This window comes from Cebidichthys violaceus, unplaced genomic scaffold, assembly GCF_023349555.1.
Source record: "Cebidichthys violaceus isolate CVI_PGR_0920_01 unplaced genomic scaffold, fCebVio1.0.p SCAF_59, whole genome shotgun sequence".
Lineage (NCBI taxonomy): Eukaryota > Metazoa > Chordata > Actinopteri > Perciformes > Stichaeidae > Cebidichthys > Cebidichthys violaceus.
Window position 1 is genome coordinate 70,530 of NW_027176805.1, and position 19,155 is coordinate 89,684.

General features: G+C 45.3%; 1 protein-coding gene across 1 annotated transcript; it reads right to left on the reverse strand.

Annotated features, from left to right (window-relative positions):
• Positions 1 to 789: 789 nt before the first annotated feature.
• LOC137888897 (chondroitin sulfate proteoglycan 4-like) lies at positions 790 to 18,214 on the reverse strand. The gene is made up of 22 exons (XM_068732406.1): positions 18,151 to 18,214; positions 15,485 to 15,648; positions 13,685 to 14,803; positions 13,137 to 13,547; positions 12,340 to 12,461; positions 11,893 to 12,001; positions 10,031 to 11,353; positions 9,304 to 9,396; positions 8,459 to 8,950; positions 7,974 to 8,120; positions 7,675 to 7,860; positions 7,355 to 7,537; positions 6,866 to 7,042; positions 6,303 to 6,504; positions 6,032 to 6,163; positions 5,361 to 5,536; positions 5,077 to 5,272; positions 4,790 to 4,961; positions 4,185 to 4,581; positions 3,650 to 3,802; positions 2,763 to 3,344; positions 790 to 2,664 (listed from the first exon to the last, which is right to left on the reverse strand). Exons 1-22 carry the CDS (start codon positions 18,212 to 18,214, stop codon positions 1,570 to 1,572), a joined length of 7,695 nt encoding a protein of 2,564 aa, XP_068588507.1. The 3' UTR covers positions 790 to 1,569.
• Between the last annotated feature and the right edge of the window lie 941 nt (positions 18,215 to 19,155).

The window sequence follows — 19,155 nt, forward strand, 5'->3', positions numbered from 1 at the left end:
ACTTTTTCTTTTTTTTTTTTTTCCTGTGGAGGAAGCAGCAGTCAAGCCGCTGATATATGACACCAGAGTTCACAGACTGCAGCTCAGATTACTGCAGTTGCAGGCTCTTCATTATTTAGACCTGCCTCTTTCATTGTCTTATATACTGGGTTCACTAACCATTTCAAATTCATGGTTATTCTGAGCCAATACTTTCAATTCGTAAAGACAATCAAAAGAGGTACGTACACAAAACAAAGCTCTCCCACTCTCTGAATGCCCCACCTAATCCATTAAGCTTTAAAAGCGTCACGACACGAGTACCTGGTGGTCAGGCCGGCCGGTCATGGGGTCAGTTGAAGAATTTAGAAACACAAATTGTGTGGTGGTGCATATATGCGTCAGTATACACCTGGAAACATGTTTCAAGTACTGACTTTAAAATAACAAAGCATGTATCTGCAGTACCTGTAGGCTTATGCCTTGAAAACCCTTGATTATGGAATGGCTCTGCTGGCTGAGGCCTACTTTTGAGGGGGTCATGTAAATGTCACACAATTAGTTTTTTTTGTCAATTTGTTGTTGTTGTTGTTTTTTTTTATGTCAAAATGTGCATCCCCATAGCCAGCAGAGACGGACAGCCTGTTGCTGTGAGTCATTAACATAGGTCGAAGGTCATGAAACTCAAAAGACTCAAAAGTTGTGTTCTCCATTGACCGTCGATTGCATGTACGCGTTTTGAGATTAACACACAGACGCCTTTATGAAACCATTTTTATTAAAAATAAATCTTTCACAGTGCGTGGCAAACGGGCTCACGGGGTGAAGAAGTGAGGAAGGTACCAGTGTCTCTACATCTCACGGTGTATTAATACTGTATGGTTTATCAGAAAAGGGTACATGACAACTCACCGCCGTGAAGAGGGGTGAATGAACAAATGGTTCGCATGCATAGACTTGGAAGCTCACAGTACCTTTAGTCACGAGCACAAACAGGCAGTATGATCTACCAGCTGACATCAACATCAACTCTGTATGGTTAATATGTTGTAGGTGAGTGGTGTCAATTACCAGTTACGCTAAAACTCGGCTACATTAAATCTGTTACAGTAAACGCATTAAACGTCAGTCTATGTTTCACTCCCCTTGTTCAGCCACACTTCAGAAACGTGTGCTTTCTTCGTCGCAGCTATAGAAGTTACAGTCAGCGTTTTGAGGAATCGGTCAGACTGATTGCTACAAAAGTGTGTGTTTGCATAAAAGAACCAATGGTGGCCGTGCTAGTGTCACAACACTGCAGTGCAATTACAGCTCCTAGGTGATGTTTTACAGATTAAATAACAGTTTTTCAGTACATTGTTGCTACAACAAAGATGAGTTCAGTTCAAGTTAGTTTTGTGAAATTAAACATTATACATTTCCTACAAAAAAAAGGAACAATCTCTTCAACAAATGTACATATTTTTGTCCTCCTTTTTTATAAAGTTGAGGTGCCTTAGATGACTACAGATGTCCCCTGGAAAATACACATGTGCCATTTATACACCACAATACACCTCTAAGGCACAGTTTTTCTTTGGACTTCTTCCATCAAACCCAGTACTGGTTGTCTTTAAGGGTCGGAGTAGGGGACCTAGATCTCAGAGACGTTTGGAATCCTGCAGTTACCATATCTTTTTCGATGCTGTTACCACCTCTAATATTCCCATCACCACCTGCTTCGTCAGCTTCAAATGGCCCCCAGAATGTCATCCCAGGGGCCAGACTCCTCCTCCTGGGACTCAAAGGTACCCTGGGTGAGGTAGGGCAGCTTGCGGGGCCCAGCGGGGTGACCACCACAGAGGGCATAGCCACGCTCCGCTCCGCCCGGCCCAGGTAAGGGCTGCCCTCGGTGGGTAACGTCACCGCAGCGAGCTGCTGGAGGAGCCGGAGCCGGGCCTGTTTCTCCTTGCGGCGGCGGAACACCAGAATCAAAACCACTAGGATTATAATGAGGAACAAGCAGGCCAGCAGAGGCAGGATAATGAGGAGAGGGTCGGAGGCGGGGCGAGGGAGGACCTCAACGTGGACCGGGTGTATGTCAGGAGGGAGTGCTGGAACATGTTTGTCTGAGACAGAAGGAGTGTGGGTCTGTGGGCCATGACCCTGACCCGCTCCCTCTGCACGACTGCCTGATCTTCCTCTATGACTGCCGCTGCGTGTGTGGTTCCCCCAGCGGCTGTGAGGCCTCAACTTGTGTTGTGTCCTGTTGTGGTTCTTATGTGACAAAATGTGGGGCGGCAAACCCACCCCGTCCTCGTTGAGCGTCGTGGAACCCCCTCGCCCGCCTCCTCTTCCGGTCGTAGTCTTATTATGTGTCGGAAGTCGGGTTGTCGTTTGTTCGCGACTTGCCCCGTCTGTATTCGAACCGCTTGGACCGTGATGCATCTGGTGGTGGGGAAAGATGGTGAAGTGAAGCTCGCCCTTCGCTGGTTGGACGTTTCCAGCCTTCAGCAGGAAGATGAAAGAATCATTGAGAGGCGTGGCGGGGGCGTGGCCTCGAGCCGTTGCGAGTGCTGATTTGTTGTCATGCTGCCGGCTGTCGCTGTCGCTGAGAGTCTCCTCGATGGCGACCCGGCCCTGCACCACATCTCTGAACGTAAAGGACTTCAGCACCTCTGATGCTCGGTTAGGGTCATAGGTCATCTGCAAACATGCACACACAGACACGGAGTGGAAGAGAGAATGAACTGAAATGAGATGATTAGACTGAAAGTGTAACTGAGGTTTCTGCACAGCTTTACCTTGACAAGCTTTCCGTGCTTTGGTGGCGACAGAACCTGAAAGACCGGGTCTGCTCGGCTGATTCTCGCCAGCTCGGAGGCGTCGATCATGGCTTTCCCCAGCTTCACAGCGATCCCACTGGGCACTCTCACTGGCTCCCTCAGGTAGATCAGAGGCCTCACTGTCACCTTCACCGTCTGTGCTGTTACATTTTCATAGTCAACACCGGGCGACGAGGCCGACACCGAGACTTGGAAGCTGTCCTCTGATTCGCTGAGATCCGTCATGTGATAGACAACGCGTCCTGACTGCACGTCCTCGTGGCGGAAGGTTGCGACTTCCTGGTCGTTAATAGCGATGCGTCCGTGGCGAGGGTGCGTGGTGACCGCGTAGGTGATGTTGACCGGCCTGCGACTGTTGGTTTGAGCTGCAAACTGGTCGGTTGTCAGGACCACAGCGGTCCTGCCTTGAACCAATGACAGGCCAGTGTTGTTCACCATGGAGACAGAGGGCTTTATCACCTCCAAACTAAACAGTTTGTAGAGTGGACGATGATGACCGTCGGTTACGTTGAAGTAGAAGACACCTGTTGAGGGCTCTCCCTGACAGAGGGAACACAGGAAGGAAGGATTAACAGAAAACACCAAAGAAGGGTTCTAGCACACTCAAACACACCAACACATCTGAAAGTCAGGAAACATTTATTAAAAGAAAACCTATGATTTAGGGTCAGGCTTAACCGAATTTAAACCCCCTGATTTAGGATGATTTGCTGCCATCAGATGCTGTTGTACAATTCTAATCGCATACAAATTACACACATTTGGGCTTCAAATGGACAACACGCTGTCACACACATTTTCCAAAAAAAGTAATTAAAGTCTCCTTCAGCAGACTGACTCTTCACCTGCTGTATAAAGTGCAGCCGGCCGTGGTTGACGTCGTACTGGGTGAAGGAGGTCACCGGCTCCAGTCTCTCCCCCAGCGTCAGGTAGCCGTTGTTGGGCTTACTGATCACAAGGTAGTGCAGCTCCTCTGGAGGGGTGTCATGGTCCTCAACCTGGACATGTAGATCGACAGGATTGTATTTTACAAGACTCCAAAAGTCAACACTCATGTTGAAGTATTGTTACTAAGCATTGTTGCATAGAAAACCCATCCTTTGTCATGAAAATGATAATTTCCTGTGGAAGAAATATACTTAATATCAGCATCCCTGTTGTTACTGTGACTTTGGGGAATTTCCATTAAGACAAAAAGGCTTCTACAATTAATATACATTAGTTGGATATTAGCACTTTGCTTTTTTTAAATTTTGTTTCCAATGATCAATAAATAATTGTGAAAATGAGAATCTCAATACTCAATAAAATAAAACATTGTGAACCATAAATATGCAGCCCTAACCACAGCCAAACCTGCTCTCTAAACGCTTGGCTCACCTGCAGATTGTCCGGTCCAAGTACGACTCTCTCTCCGACAACGACCTTCATGCTCGGGGCGCTGCTCCTGATGAGCGGCGGCTGGTCGTTGACCGGCGTCACCGTGATGTTGAACGTCTCCGTCACCGCCAGGCTGTCCTCGGCGCGGCGATGAGAAGCCACGTCTAATGACGAAATGGAGGACGATGAGGCTGAATAGAGAGGGGAAAAGGAAGAGGGGGAGGAGGAGGACGAGGAAAAAGCAGACAAGGAAGAGGATGAGGAGGAAGAGGAGAAGAGATCCAAAGGAGCCACCCAGGCCCGGAAAGTGAAGCTGTCGCTCGTCGTCTCTGAGTCATCGTGGACATATGTGATGCCGAACTTGTTTAGGGTGACTTGAGAGAAATCGGGTTTGTTCCTGGGGAAAAAAAACAAAAAACTTTGCATTTGCAAGGTTGCCTCGTAGTGTTTGGTAAATGGTTTTGTTGAAGACAGCAGTGAATTTTCAACACCTGAAAATACAATTGTTTTTTTTATTTATTATGTATTTGTGCCTTTGATTTGGTATGACTCATTTTGATATTGTTCTTTGCATCTATTGAGGCAAGAAGAACGGAACAAAGCACCTGGTGAGGTTATGTTTTTGTATGGATAGAGTTCCGTGACGCGGCAGGGAAATCAGGCGGTACAGGATGTGGTGGTCTTTCCGGTGCGGCTCTGGGACTTTCCCAAGGAGATTGGAGGCATCGAGTTTAGACCCGTCAATCGTCACCTTGCCTCCCTCGGCCACCACAGCACCTGCATGACACACACGAACACCTCACTTAGTCCGCTTGAACTTATATTCTTCATGGTACAAATAAATATCAAATAAGAGAGAGAGATTTTTGGCACACACTCTTTCGCACAGTACCCGCGTTGCTCAGCAGTCTGGTCTTGTGTTGAGGGCTGTCGTGATGTTCGTTGGCCTGATAGGAGATTAAGATGGCGAAGGTGTGTGGAGGAAGGAAAGCAGGAGGAGAGGACACGGTGAAAGAGAAAGCGTCTGCAGCCGACCATCCCACTGACTGTGGCCTGTTCTGATCGTACAAAATGACCCCATCTTTCACCTGAGAGACGAAGACAAGGGCATCATTTCATTTGAGAAGTAAACAAAAGCTTTCCCTTGTGTTTTGCGAAGGCACACGCGTCTCCTACCATGCTTTGTGTGAACGTGGAGATGTTTCTTGTAGAGTTGTCGGGCATACGTCGGACCAGGCTGCCAAGTTTAGGAGGATCAGTTACCGCAAACACCACCGAGGGGTTTCTTCTGCTGTCGCTGACATCGTTGGTTACGGCCTGAAGCTCCTGCTCAGAGATTGGTGTCACAGAGCCTTTAAAGGTTGGAAAAGATACAGCGAGAGTGATGAGAAGCTCGCAGCAACAGAGAAGAGCCAATGAATGATCCTGGTTAAATGTATTATCAGTAGACATCGCCATGCTTCAAATTCAAAAAGCCACAAAAGGGCAGGAGGAGCGAGGCACGTTTTGTTTTTTTCTCAAAACATTTAGGAAAAAAAAAGATGGATATTGTAAAAAATCAATCAACTACAGTATTAAATGTCCCATACTATACTAACCTTGACCAGAGGCTACTGATACGTGAGTATGTTTACAGGCTAGAACCACTATCAGCTTGGTGCATAGATTGACAGACTGATTTCAAGGTAACACTTTATTTTAAAAAGTTTATATGTCAAAATCACATTTACTGTACTTGAGCAGGAAAAGGCCGGCATACGCTTCGCTTCTACCACCAGTCACTATACTTTAGCTGACTTAGTACAAATCCAGAGTGTCAAACCAGGTTTTGTTCTGTAGAACCATACCTGGGTAGACCTCCATGGGATGATTTCTCTGCAGGGTGAGGACCAGAGAGTGGGCAGTTGTGCTGAAGATCTGTCGAGGGGCGAAGTTCACGCCGTCGTTCACCTGGAAGTGAAAGCCACCCGATAAAGCACCTACACATGAAAAAAGTCAACATCAAGAAAAAAGAGGGGTTATTAGTTGGTTCATTCCATTCTCAGATGTTGTCATTTTTGGATGTTTTTGTTTCTTTTTCTGAAAAACCCATAAATATGGTCCCAAGATGTTACTCACCACTGTGCACGAACATCAATTGTCCGGTTTGTATGTGATGTTGGGTGAAGTTCAGGATTTGTCTGGAGAGGGCCCTCTTAAGGGCCAGGTGGCCGTTGCTTGGTGGTGTGACGATGAACTCCAGTCCTTTAGGCTCAGGAGTGTCCGGGTCCTCAGCACTGAGATCATCTGTGGTGATTTCTGTCACCGAACCCACCCACACCTGAGGAAAAGAGAGGGAAGATGGAAGGAAAGGACACGACGGCTATACATCTAGCTGTCAAAATAACTTGTTGGGAAATGAAGGTATTCACTTTGGTGCAGAGAGTTTGATGACAAGATCAAAATCTTTGGCCTTTCTGTAGTGCAATTCATTGTTACTGATAGGCCAATGAAGCATATCAATACCTATACATTTGCCGTAACTTAAATTCAGTCAATGTCTCTGTCTAATTTAAAAATGTCCCCAATTAAAGGTTTTATCATTTGAGAAATCTCTAATTATTTACATTTCCTTAATTTGATCAAAAACATAATCCTATAAATAAATGTGATGCAGTCAGACTCAAATCGTCACTCCCCACCTTCAGACCCTTGTTGGTTGTAACGACAGGAGTCTCATCATCCACAGGTGTAACCTTGATGTGAGCAGTGCAGGGCAGGCTGTGCTTCCTGATCTCCGTCTGATTGGCCACAATGGTGAAGTTGTCTCTCAGTGTGTCGCTGCCATCATGGATATAGGAGATGTACTCACGTTCCACCTGGAAAGACAAGCCGCTGTTGTAACTCCCAATGCTGCTGATGTTAAAAATGCCCGGAACAGAGCAACAAAACAGAGCATTTGACAAAAGCAGAGTGTTTTCGAAAACAGAAAACACTCTGGAAAAGGATTTGATAAAGTGTTTATTATACAATATATACCTAACGGGGTTACTCTCCCACTAAAGTGCTGGTTTGCGAAATTTTTATTCCTAATGAACACACCTTCATTGGTTCACACCTTAACAGTCTTTACAGCAAAAATCTTCCCTGTTATCCACAATTGAATGTTCTGGGTGTGTGCTCAGTCAAACCTCAGTGTGAGTGAAAGCAGTGATGGGCATCCCCGGGATCCGGCTGTGCTCCAAGTGTCCGTGTCGCGGCGGAACGACGATCTGGTACAGGAAGTTCATCCCTGAGAAGTGATGATTGGCCACCTCGATGATGTCAGCGGTGAGTGGCAGCGACGACCCCTCATCAAGGGTCAAGTCAGACACCTGCAGAACAGACGATACTACTGACTACTAAGAAGTTCCTCCTTTGTTTAAAATGTTTGAAATTGAATTTCTCTCCCTTTTCATGCAATTCTTTCCTTTTTTTAAGGTCATCTAACATCTAGACACACATTCTGTACCTGAAGAGGGAGCAGGACAGGGATGATGTCGATCTCTAGCCTGATAGGTGCGACCCTGGTGACCCCGTTGGTTGCCTCCAACAGGACGGAGTCGTTGGTGCGCCCTGCAGCCTGCTGGTGGTAGACGATCAATCCCTGGTTGAGATCCTCCTGCGTGAAGGAATTTGTTGGCTGCTCTTTGATGCCCTGCGTGGAGCCACGGAGCAGACAATTTTATCAAGTGCTGTTTTTGTGCAGTACCTGTGAAACTTTAAACTTTAAAGCTGCAGTGTGTAACTGTCTGTCGGCTTTGAACCTACAGTTGGCTGTGTTTGGTGGAGGTGCAGCTGTTCTCCGTTGTTGATCTGGTGCTTGTCGTTGGGGGGCAACCGCTGTAGAAAGCCCAGGGCGGGAGGACTTTGGACGGTAAAAACTATCTCTGAGGGCTTGCTGTCCTCATGAACCACCTGTTCAAACAGAACAGAACATATTTACTTATAAATATTACGACGGACTTCTGATATTAACAAACCATTTTTATCTGTTTGAATATGATGATGATGTCACTGGAGTGTATTAATGTCCAGATGAAAACATCTGACCGTGATTGCTTTGAAGGGTGAACTTGGAAATGAAATGACTCAGAAAGCATCTGTCAATATGATCTCAGGTACAGACAATAAACAATAAACCTTGATATGCTGCAAAGTCCTAGATGCAATTAATGTCTCTTGCAATATATATAACACATACAGGCTGGTAACCAAGTAATGAATGAGTCATATGATTATGGTTACTAGCTTACCTCTAAGTGCTCCTTGCTTATGGAGACGTGCTGTCCCTCCGCCACCACCACCAGGCGGTTACTTATGACCGATGGCGGCCTCTGGTGGCTCTCCAGGTAGATTTTTACCGCCACTCCAATGTCCAGATGTATCTCCCTCCTCCCTCTTTCCAGCCTCCTCTCTGCGCTCTTCTCCCTGGCTCTTGCCGTCACATTGAACCCATCCGACAACTCATGGCTGCCGTCGTGGTGATACGCCAGGCGCCCCGCCACCAAATCTCGCTGGGTGAATATTGAAATTGCGTCTGTTGCTGTTACACGATCTCCATCTTTAAAGCAGAGCACGCCGTGTTTAGGTGGAAGGAAGACCTCAAATGTCACTTCCTGTGGGTCTCGGATGTCAAGGTTGCTGAAGATGCTGAGGTTGGCAGAGTTTAAGGTTATGATCCCACCTCGCTGGACCATGAGGCCCGTGTTGTTCTCGACCTGAAGGTAAGGATCCTGCGCCATCACCTGCATCAGCCAGTCACACAACAGAAAGAGAAATAAATGATTAAGAGCAGCTGACATCATTAGGCTCACTTATGTTCACACTACAAACACATCATGATATTTAATTACAAGCAAATCATTTGTAAAGGCTATAATTAACACTATAGCACAAAATTTAAACTACTAATAAATAACACGAACATATAAATGTAAAACAACCTTAATGTTGATTGCTTTTATTATATAGTTCCTACCAAACATACTGCTTAACTTATTCTTATTATTTTAATGGCTAATCAACGGTGAAATTGATGACCGTAAAATATGACGAAATAAAACCATGAGTACATCATGCGTGAAGACATTATAATCACCTCCAGCAGTGTTGAAACATAATGTTTCCCATCTGATACGAAAAGCACAAAACGACCAAAACTCACTCCTCTGTGGACAAACAGCACTTTTTTCTGCGAGGAGAGAAAAGAAAAGGAGATGATGACAGAAAAGGAAAAAGCATCAGCAGGCTTTATAAAAAAAACAACTGAAGAAACACCAGTATTAGAAGTTAAGTACAGCTTAAGTACTTAGTATCTAGTGGTCAAAGGCAGCTGGATTTTCTGTTTTTTAAAGGAATTTTTGGATCTTCAAACAGCATCTGAAACCCTCTCCCTCTACACCTTTCTAACAGTGGAAATGGGGAGCTATTGGCCAAGTGTGCAGAGGTGAGAATCTATGAAGGAAGTCCAACAACACAGACCGACCTTAAGTATGCGCCCCTATCCCCATTTGCATCAATGTAAAAGGACATTCCCTGTAGCCTGACTCACAGGATGTAGAGTTTGCGTATGAGCCTGCCATTGGCCGCCTATTTCAGATGGAATCCTCCTCCCCTTCCCCTATCTCCTCTATATGTTTCTCCTCTATATCTATTGAGAAATTGCAAGACTTTCAACCTATTTTGTGATCAGTCAGACATTGAAGACCACATGAAGGTTGTTGACATCGCGACACAGAAACATCTGAAGACTAATCCTTAACTTTGTGATTCTAAATGTTCTAACATCTGGATGAGGAAGAACCTTCACAGATAATTGTGCTAACCTGCTCGAGGTCCCGTTGTGTGAACTCGTACAGCTTGTGGCTGGTATCACTGGCTAGCACCAAGTCTCCCATGGGAATCCCCCTCCGCGTGTACACCAACCAACTGTCCTCGAAGTCAGAGTCGTCGTCCCGGTAACGAAGGTCATTCAGCGTCACCAACCTCTGCCCATCGCGGGCTACATGGAAAACTTTATCGACAGCCCTGACAGGTCGCTCATCGTTGACGAGCTGCACAGAGATATTAAAGGTGTGTTCAGCTGTGTTCCTATCCTCCTTCCTGCGTTTGTTCGGTTTGTGCACCATGATTTGGAAAGTGAAGGAATCCTGCTTGGTCTCGCTGTCATCGTGAACGTACACGATCCTCTCCTCAATGATATCCTGATTCGTAAACGTCACAATGTTATCGTTAACGGAAGTCGAGTTGGAAAGGTTGATCCTCCTTAACTGCCCGTGCCCGGGGCTCACCGTAACGCTGTAGTGGACGTCCCGGTTACTTGCTGTGTGAGTGAAGAGGATGTCTTTGTTGATGACTCTACTTCCTCCCTCCAGGGTTGAAAGGCCTCTGTTTACAACGGTGACGGCGGTCGACTCGGCATTGATGTTGATTCTGAAGTCGTAAGCTGTCGAGTTGGCGTGTGTTGAGAACACCTGAAAGCTGAACGTGTCTCTCGTGTCATCCTGAAGCATGTTGAGCAGCTCGTACTTCATCAAGCCGTCTGTGATGTTCTTTTGGCTGAAGGTTGAGTTCCTTCGCAGAGCTTTGTTGTCGAGGAATAGCTTCCCTTTCTTTGGTAATGTTAGAAGCCTAAAGTAGAGGTCGCTCTCATTGACTTTAACCCCCTTAGAGATCACATGAAGGTCCTTGGGAGTGACAGCTGTAGACTGAACACCGTTGACCTCCATCTTGCTTCGTGTGATCTTGAAGTGGATCCAGCGCACCACGATGGGGAAAACAACCTCCTCAGTAGCCCGGGAGCCGATGCTGATTTTACATTTGAAGTAATCAGTGATGTTGCTCGGAGTCTGAACGCCATGGTAAGTGCTGAGGTATCGGATCCGTTCTTTTTCTAGAAGCTTCTGAGAGAAGGAAGTTATCGGTTTCCAGTCGCCACTTGAGTGCAACCGCTGGAGCTCACCATATTGTGGCAGCTCTGCAACGTCGTAGCGGATTTCCACTGCCGGATCATTCACATTAACTTGTACAGCAAGGTGAGAGGTTGTGATGATGGAGGCCCCGCCTTGGTTCAACTCCAGTCCGGTGTTATTCACCAGTTCGTGTTCGAGTGGCACCGCCATGATCCTCAGAACTACTGTGTTGCTCGACTGTGCAAAGGATTAGGGAACAGGGAAACACCAGATGTTACGATAACAAAGAGGACGAGATGAAGGAGGAGGAAACAAGGGAGGAGAGGAAGCAACAGGAGATGAGGAGAATGAACAGAGCAGACGGTTAATCAGTATTTCACTGTTCTAAAATTGAATGGCAACATATCAAATGTGTGTGTTTGTGCAATAAATCCTGTGGAAATGTTTTTAGTTTTGCAGGCAAGTATTGGACAAAAATATTGGCCTGATGATGGCAATATAGATATGGAATGGATCAATTCAGTGATTACAATTAATTCTGAGGAGTGTGTTGAATGTTCCAAATTTCCTGGCAATCCATGCAATAATTGTTAAGACATTTAACTTTACTTGTTTCTACAGTAGCCCAGAACGGACAAAACAAACAATGGCTCTAGATGGAGCCATTTCCATTTTCACTGCCGCCACTGTAAAAATTCCCCAACTCTATGTATCACATCCTTTATGTTACAGCTTATGGGTTTCTTTCCTCTTGGGCCAGATGATACATTATTTACCTTCAGCCCGTCGCTGACCCTGAGGGCCAGTCGGGAGGTGGGGACCCCAGTGTGGATAAAGTAGATCTTACCCTCCTCCAGATCGTTCAGTGAGAACAAGTTAATGGCCCTGGAAGATAGACGCAATCCTGTTAACGTCCATGTTTCCTAACTCTGAATCCTGATTTAAAACATTAACACATCTAGTAGCTGCTAGCATGACTTTTGGCTACGCGGCCACGCGCAACAAGGTAACAACAGTGGCTTAGACTGAATATCAAAATCTAGCAACCACAGATTTGCAGGGTCAGTTAGTTTCTGGATACGTACGAGCAGATTCAACAAGCAGTTACAGAGAGCCACACATTTTGTTCCATCTGGTTATTTTAGCTTTTATCAACCTCAGCCACTTATCCAATAGACCTCCATGGTTGGTTGAGTGATTATTTGCAAAGCCATAGTACAAACCTGCCGGGGTTTTCCTGGTGCTCAAGGTGTCCAACCTCAGTGTTGAGGTTCCCCAGGGAGCTGAACACCAGCTCTGCAGGACTGCTGTCAGGGTCCCACACCCTCAGCAAATCCGTCGTCAGCTGGGGACAAAGTGGCTGTATTAATTTTCATTTTATACTTATGTAGGGAACATCCACATTAAGATGATGAAACTGAAATGTATTAAATACAACAATGACAAAATCTTAACTAATAAACTTCTTTCAATAACTGCTCTCACGACCCATAGGGCGCTAAGTTGTTTGACGAGCTACATTGCTGAGTAGAAAGACACAGAGACACATCCAACGACTTGGAGAAACTGAGTTCTGACACAACATGTATCTTCATTGATATGTTATGCCGAGCTAACATGTTTCGTAAGAGGAAGAGTTCCTTCACATGTGGGTTCTGGACCTCCTGTTGACCTCTCTCCATTCTATGACTCCTGGTGATATAATCTGTGAGTAAGTTAGTTTCTATTTTGGTTCATTTTAATTGATATAGCACATATTATTACTTATATACGTAGACCCACACTAATAAAAAATAAATCTTACGTTAAAATTCTGTTAGTTAAACTAATCGTGTTGCATCGCGGAAGCTGAGTACCATCACTTGTTATGAAAATGTATGAGTTTATGATTCATAGTTGAGTTATTAATAATCATTACATAATTTGATATTAATTCGTTATTATTCATTACATCTGCTACAAGCACCCACTCTACACTTCACCCACTTACACTGAGCATCGAGTGCTCTGCTGCACCTACCTGTCGCTTGGACTTCTCCAACAGCGTGAAAAGGTTTCCCTCCGGCAGGCTGAGCACAGGTGCATCATTAACAGGACTGATGCTGATATCGAACCGATGCAGGCGGTTACCCTTCAGAAATACAGGAAGCGCCTTCTTTTTGCTGGAGAATACCGAAAACATGAAGAAGTCGTGCTGGTCCTCTGAACCACTGTGAACGTATATCACACGGCCCTGCCACAAGTCCAGCATACTGAAAGTACGGTCGACCTCTCCTGCTCCTAGTGTGATCGTCCTCTCCTGCCCCTCAACCAGCATCCCGTCAGGGTCAGGACTCAGGTCCAGCCGGAGCTGGCCGTGGACAGGCTGCCCCTCAATGCGGAACATCAGTTGGGATGGATGAATGCCCAATTTCCGAAAATCCAGATTCACCTAAAAAGGAAGCGCAAATAGGATCTGACTCGGGGTTATAATGTGAAAATGACATAACTCCATGTTATTCTTTCTGACGATGTATAAGAAACCTGTGACATAACTAAAAGTGAAAACTGACAGTTAACCAGTCCTACCCTCATGTGTTTGGGCTCCAGTGGTGCCCGGCCTCCCTCCAAAACTTCAAGCTTTCTCAGCAACAAAAAGTTAGTGTTCTTCTTATTGTTGGCAATTGGTGGTGTGGTTGAAACGTCAAACTCGAGACGATCTGCTGGACTCGAGGTGGTCACCGCATCTGGAACTTGCCCCGTCTTACAGCCGACGGTGACGTCCTTGGTGACGGCAGCATGAGGCAGGCCTGTTCTTTGAGTGTTCACCCCAATTCCTCGGAGGCAGCCTTTAAAGGAACCTCCTCGCCCAGCCGGTTGCCCCCCAGACAAAGCGGACAGCAACCCGGCTCGCCTTGCCTCTCCCCGTGCTTCTTCGTCCAGCCCTCCCAGGAAGAGAGGCCCTTTGAGCTGGATGACCCGGAGCTTCAGACTCAGGGTGGCCTTAACCAGCTCCTCACCCACCTTCAGCTGGATGCTGTTGGGCAGCAGGTGCAGCTGGATGGGGTACCACGTGTGGTTGCTGTGAACATGCGTTAGAGAACGCAGCTCAGTCTTGCTGCCCTCTCCATTTCCTACGGTTGCCACCAGGTTACCATCTCTGAGCTCTATGGCAACAAATCCTCCATGGTTGCCAGAGCTATAGAGAACCATGCCATCGTCTTCTCTTGATGAGGGGTGCAATTCACATTCAAACAGCCCCTCCTGTGGCACTTCCCACGGCGGGAGAGAGATAAAAGCTTTAGAGCTGAAAAAGTTGACGGAATCTTCTTCCGTCGCCGAAAACTGCGGACTACAGCCCAGCGATACCTCGTGGACGCTCTTGTACCCAGAATAAGGCCTTAGGCTGGACAACAGGTTATGTTCGTTGAACACAACTTCATCTACACAGCCTCGAAACCCAGCGGAGATGTTGAGGAGGAACGGGCGGTTCAGTCCGGCTGTCCCGCCAACAAAAAGCCCGTCCTCGACACTGAGCTCCAGGTCTGGTCCTGGCATACGGAGGCTGGTGTGAGAGTTTCGGTCCACGGTCATGTTGACATTATGGTGGTCGTGGGTCAGCTCCATGGAGTGCCACGCCAGGTCGCTAAGATGGATGCCCTTTTCTGAGCGTAGCGAACGCTCACCTGAGCCCAGGTCCAGACGGACCTGAGGGATGGAGGGGGAGCAGAGAAAGAGTGAGGAAAGGAGATAAAAGGTGGTAACCAGGACCGAAGAAATGTCTTTCTATTACTTTTCTTCGCTAAACAAATACAAACTTAAAATGAGTAAGAAAGAGCAAGACACATAAAAGCAGGCATAACATGGCAATTGGATCTTGAATGTGCTCAATTCAAAACAGAATCAAGGGACTTGTTAACTGTGTTAAAGCATTAGCCCACAAAGTAACCAAACTCTTTTATGAGTTGCTCCCTTGCAGTGTACTTGGAGTTTTTCCTCTCTTAACGTTGGTCATGAAGGAACTTGTTCTGAAAGTGCCAGGGGGATACTTTTTTTTCTCTCTGCGAGCAATCCGACACCGAGCTGTGTGTGTTCAGCCTTCTCTCTGTCTCTCCTTCGGATAGTGAATGGCAATATATGAGCTAGAATGGCCCAAGGGACACATATCTTCTCTTGTTTTGAAGGTGCGAGGCATCTCAAGTGAGAACCACTGAACAGCTTTTATTTGGACTCGTTTGTATTTATATTATTAAAATCCAAATGGTCTTTCCCTAGCCAAATCATACCATTTCTGTTCTTTAAATGGACAATAAACATGAACCCATGAATAGATTCCTGTCACTTGCTTTAGACAAGTGTGCTACTGTCCTAACATGTCCTTATGCCTACCTGCAGGCGCCCAGAGAGGAGCTCCAGCAGCAAGAAGTCTCTGTGTCCAGCTGCCAAAAACAGCATGCCCGCCGGACCGGAGGTTCGGAAACGCACATGGAGCAAAGTCTGAACGGACGCCTCCACTGTCCGCAGGTGGATGTATCCATCCCCGTAGAATGACACTACAACAATGAACAAGAAGACAGGCAAGAAGTGGAGGTTGTAGCTGTCGCCAGATTAGTTGGCCATCAAGGTACCTATTAGCAGAACTTGTAGTTTCTACACAAATAAGCAGTTTCAGTATTCCAAGGTGAAGAAAAGTCATAAAAAGACAGAGCTGGAGATTTGTTCTATGCTGGCATAGATCTATTATTTGCTAGTATTTTTCATTCAATCTCTTTTATATCTGCATATTAAAAAACCCAAATAATAAAATGAACATTTGGTGACCAAAGGCATTCTCCCAGCAGAGGCTATTCCATTAATCTGTATTGACCAGCTTTCCAATGCGGCGTCTGCTCTGCACTTTACACCTGCTATCCGAATCAATTAATGACAACTAATGCATTCTGGAGCGGGTCATCCCGAAATGTTCTGATGCTAAAAAAAGAGTTCACCGTTGACCCAAATGACTCAGATTGGACATTTAGTCAACATTTCTCGGACAAGAGCTGCTCTGAAAGCACACATGTCTGTCACAGCACACGAAGCTAACTCGAGTTGGGAACCCGTGATCCAAATATAAATGAAAAATGTGAAAAGGACCACTATTTAAATTAATTAACGACTATTGATATTGCATTAATATTGCATCCTCGTGCCAGATATCAGCTAGTTTGAATTTGTAACATTTAGCCAAAAGTCTACAGCCATGCCAGTGGAGTGCCTGTAGTGAAAACAACACAAAGGTCAACCTGATGGTGGTACTCGAGGAAAAGTGAGTGGGTCTCCAAAATCATTAGGATACATTATCTGGGGACCGTGAATGTTTATACAAATTTGTATGCAACCTATCTAATAGTGGTTGAGATACCAACCAACCAACTAACCGTCTACCCATTGTCCCTGGAGTCTAAAGCCCCTGTATACATTAGGTACAACACTTTTCCATTCTAGGGTTTTACAATTGTGTCTATATGTAATGACACTGTCCTTGTATTTAATAGTGAAGCCAGTGTACCCAGGACTCACATCTGTGAATGAAAAAAAAGAATAAAGCAGTCTTCATTTCAATCAATTTGACCTACAAAGCAGCTGTTGCAGCTATTGGAGCACTTTGTTAAAATGACAATGATCAATTTGTTGAACACACAGCAAGTAGAGGTCAAAGAGAGAGAGAGAGAGAAAGAGAGAGTGTGTGTGTGTGTGTGTGTGTGTGTGTGTGTGTGTGTGTGTGTGTGTGTGTGTGAGATTGGGGATGGCTGACACTCTTAAAACTCCATAAAAAGTACAGCAGCACGGAACGGTTGAGAGACTGAACACCAATGATTCAAATGAAAGCACAGAGAGAGTTTTATACATCAGACTCAGATAAAAGAGTTCATTGGCCAGAGGGGGAGAAACAACAAAGCCGCAACATTTTATGAACGAGTTACTCTCAAAAGCTGCTGTGTGCAGCTCAACAACGCGACAGTGAAATTACATGGCAGCCAATGATTTATGTTATCATAAATGCATGCTAGTCTGTTACCATTCAACATACTGTTCAGTCTCTTCATATTGGTTTTCTTGCAGGTGTTTAAAGCATCTGCCAAATTGGCCAACATTGCTTATTAATTTGTTCAATTACAGATTTTGTTGGCTTGGCTTTTTGGCAAATATTAGGATATGTAATTGTGGTTTACATTCAATAATTGATTTAGCTTTTCGTAGTACAAATACTAATCTGTTCTTCTGCGTTCCACACCATCATTTATCATTATGGATTATTATTGTATTGCCTTTAAATCCCTTCTGGTAGGGAAATGCACTGCCTGCAAAATAATAAAAACAAAACACATTTGGTACTGGTCCCTGTGAGAAGCACTCAGTCAGCAGGCCGGCCCAGCATGCCGCTCTGCATAAAGCCTATAAGCCTGCTGTCAGTATAACCCATGCCTGTCCATCTATCTCTAATCTGCCTCTATGATACCAGTGAACATTGGATTATTAGTAATCTTCCTACTGTGACGGACACACCTCGAATGTGAGCGCAGGTCTTTAATGCGCTGTCATGAGCAGATACCACTAGAGGATAACTTTTATAAACCCAACTCATTTAGTGAGCAGCGTGACATCAGATGTCTAATTATAATCCAGAATTCAGCAGCATATTGTCATATGTCCGCAGACAATATTAGACTGGATTATTAGACATTAAGCTGCCAACTGTCCCAGACACATTTTAACCTAATCAATTGCTGTAAACTGCATTTGCAACTTCATTCCTATCATCTCCTGCACCAATTCATTAAAAGGTTGACGGCATTAACTTCAGGACAACGACCGCAGCTTGTGTGTGAATGTTAAACGTTGACTTCACTAAATGTGCACTAACAAGCATTAAAAACTGTAGTTGCATGCAGTTGGCGTGCTCCTAAAAGGCAACATTCATATTATAACAATGCAACAAATCATGCACCTGTAGTGATGTGGAATAATTGCTCTCAGGTAACTTTTGCATGTTTTCTTCTGCAGTGCCTTACCTGCATAAACGTGTCCTGTGGAAATCAGCAGGAGCAGAAACAGATCAGCAACAAGACTCCCCATTGTTAGTTAGGCCCCTAAAATCATTTAGTTAAGAGCAACATCTGGCTGCTTGATTGCGCCGTCCATTGTCTTTACCGCACAGCACCGGCCCTCACTTCAACCACTGGCAACTTCCAGACAGCTTGCTTTGCTGGCTTTGGCTTGCAGTCTTAAAACAAAAAAAAATGTACCTGTGCCTGCTGGCAAAGCACAGCGAGGTGGAGCTCCACCCATGGATCCGCCCCGTGGCTGATGCAGTGCTTAGTACCCAACATGAACACAAGGGGGAGGTGTCACAACACATACAGAGACAGAGAGGAAGAGGGAAAGATGAAAAGGGGTTGTGTTCGAAAAGGGGCTTTATAGAAAGTGCAGCAGATTGTTTGTGTATTTCTGACTGAGACTGAGACCCTTCTAGTTTTGTTTTGACTCATTTTGAAATATTAAGAATGGTAGTATATTCTCAACTGAGAACCCCAGCATGCTGTCACAGGTAAACACCAACATGAGCAGCACTGACCCAGGACCATTGTTCAGTATGTTACAACTTTTTCTCTGTGATTCATTCATAATCATTGTTCCTCAAAAACGAGTTGAGTGCACTATATAGTTTATAGATATCAACTTTAATGGAGTTAATCACATCATTATGATTTTGGTCCTCTGCCACAGCAGTTCTTTGCCTTTTCCCAGAAAAATATTGATTACAATTTCCCTCTGGATCAGTCAATAATTAAAAATAAATAAAATAATCTGACACAGCCCTGTGATATCCTTCACCCCCAGCTGTACCCCAGCTCCCTAAGACAATGGATATGTGGCTAATGAATAGAAATCTGTGATGCTGCATTGTACACTGTACACCCCCAATGTACAAGGCAACGTCACATTGACTCTGAATCGCCACCCTATCAGGACATACAAACACAGAATCAACCCTCTGCACTGTGCAGACTTTGGAG

Excerpts from the sequence above, each read along its gene's own strand:
- LOC137888897 (XM_068732406.1), bottom strand. The coding sequence starts at position 18,214 with ATGGGGAGTCTTGTTGCTGATCTGTTTCTGCTCCTGCTGATTTCCACA. Across the intron at positions 8,121-8,458 it reads TAAGCAAGGAGCACTTAGAG|GTGGTTCATGAGGACAGCAA; the intron begins GTAAGCTAGTAA and ends CTGTTTGAACAG. Across the intron at positions 5,273-5,360 it reads CCACGTTCACACAAAGCATG|GTGAAAGATGGGGTCATTTT; the intron begins GTAGGAGACGCG and ends TTCGTCTCTCAG.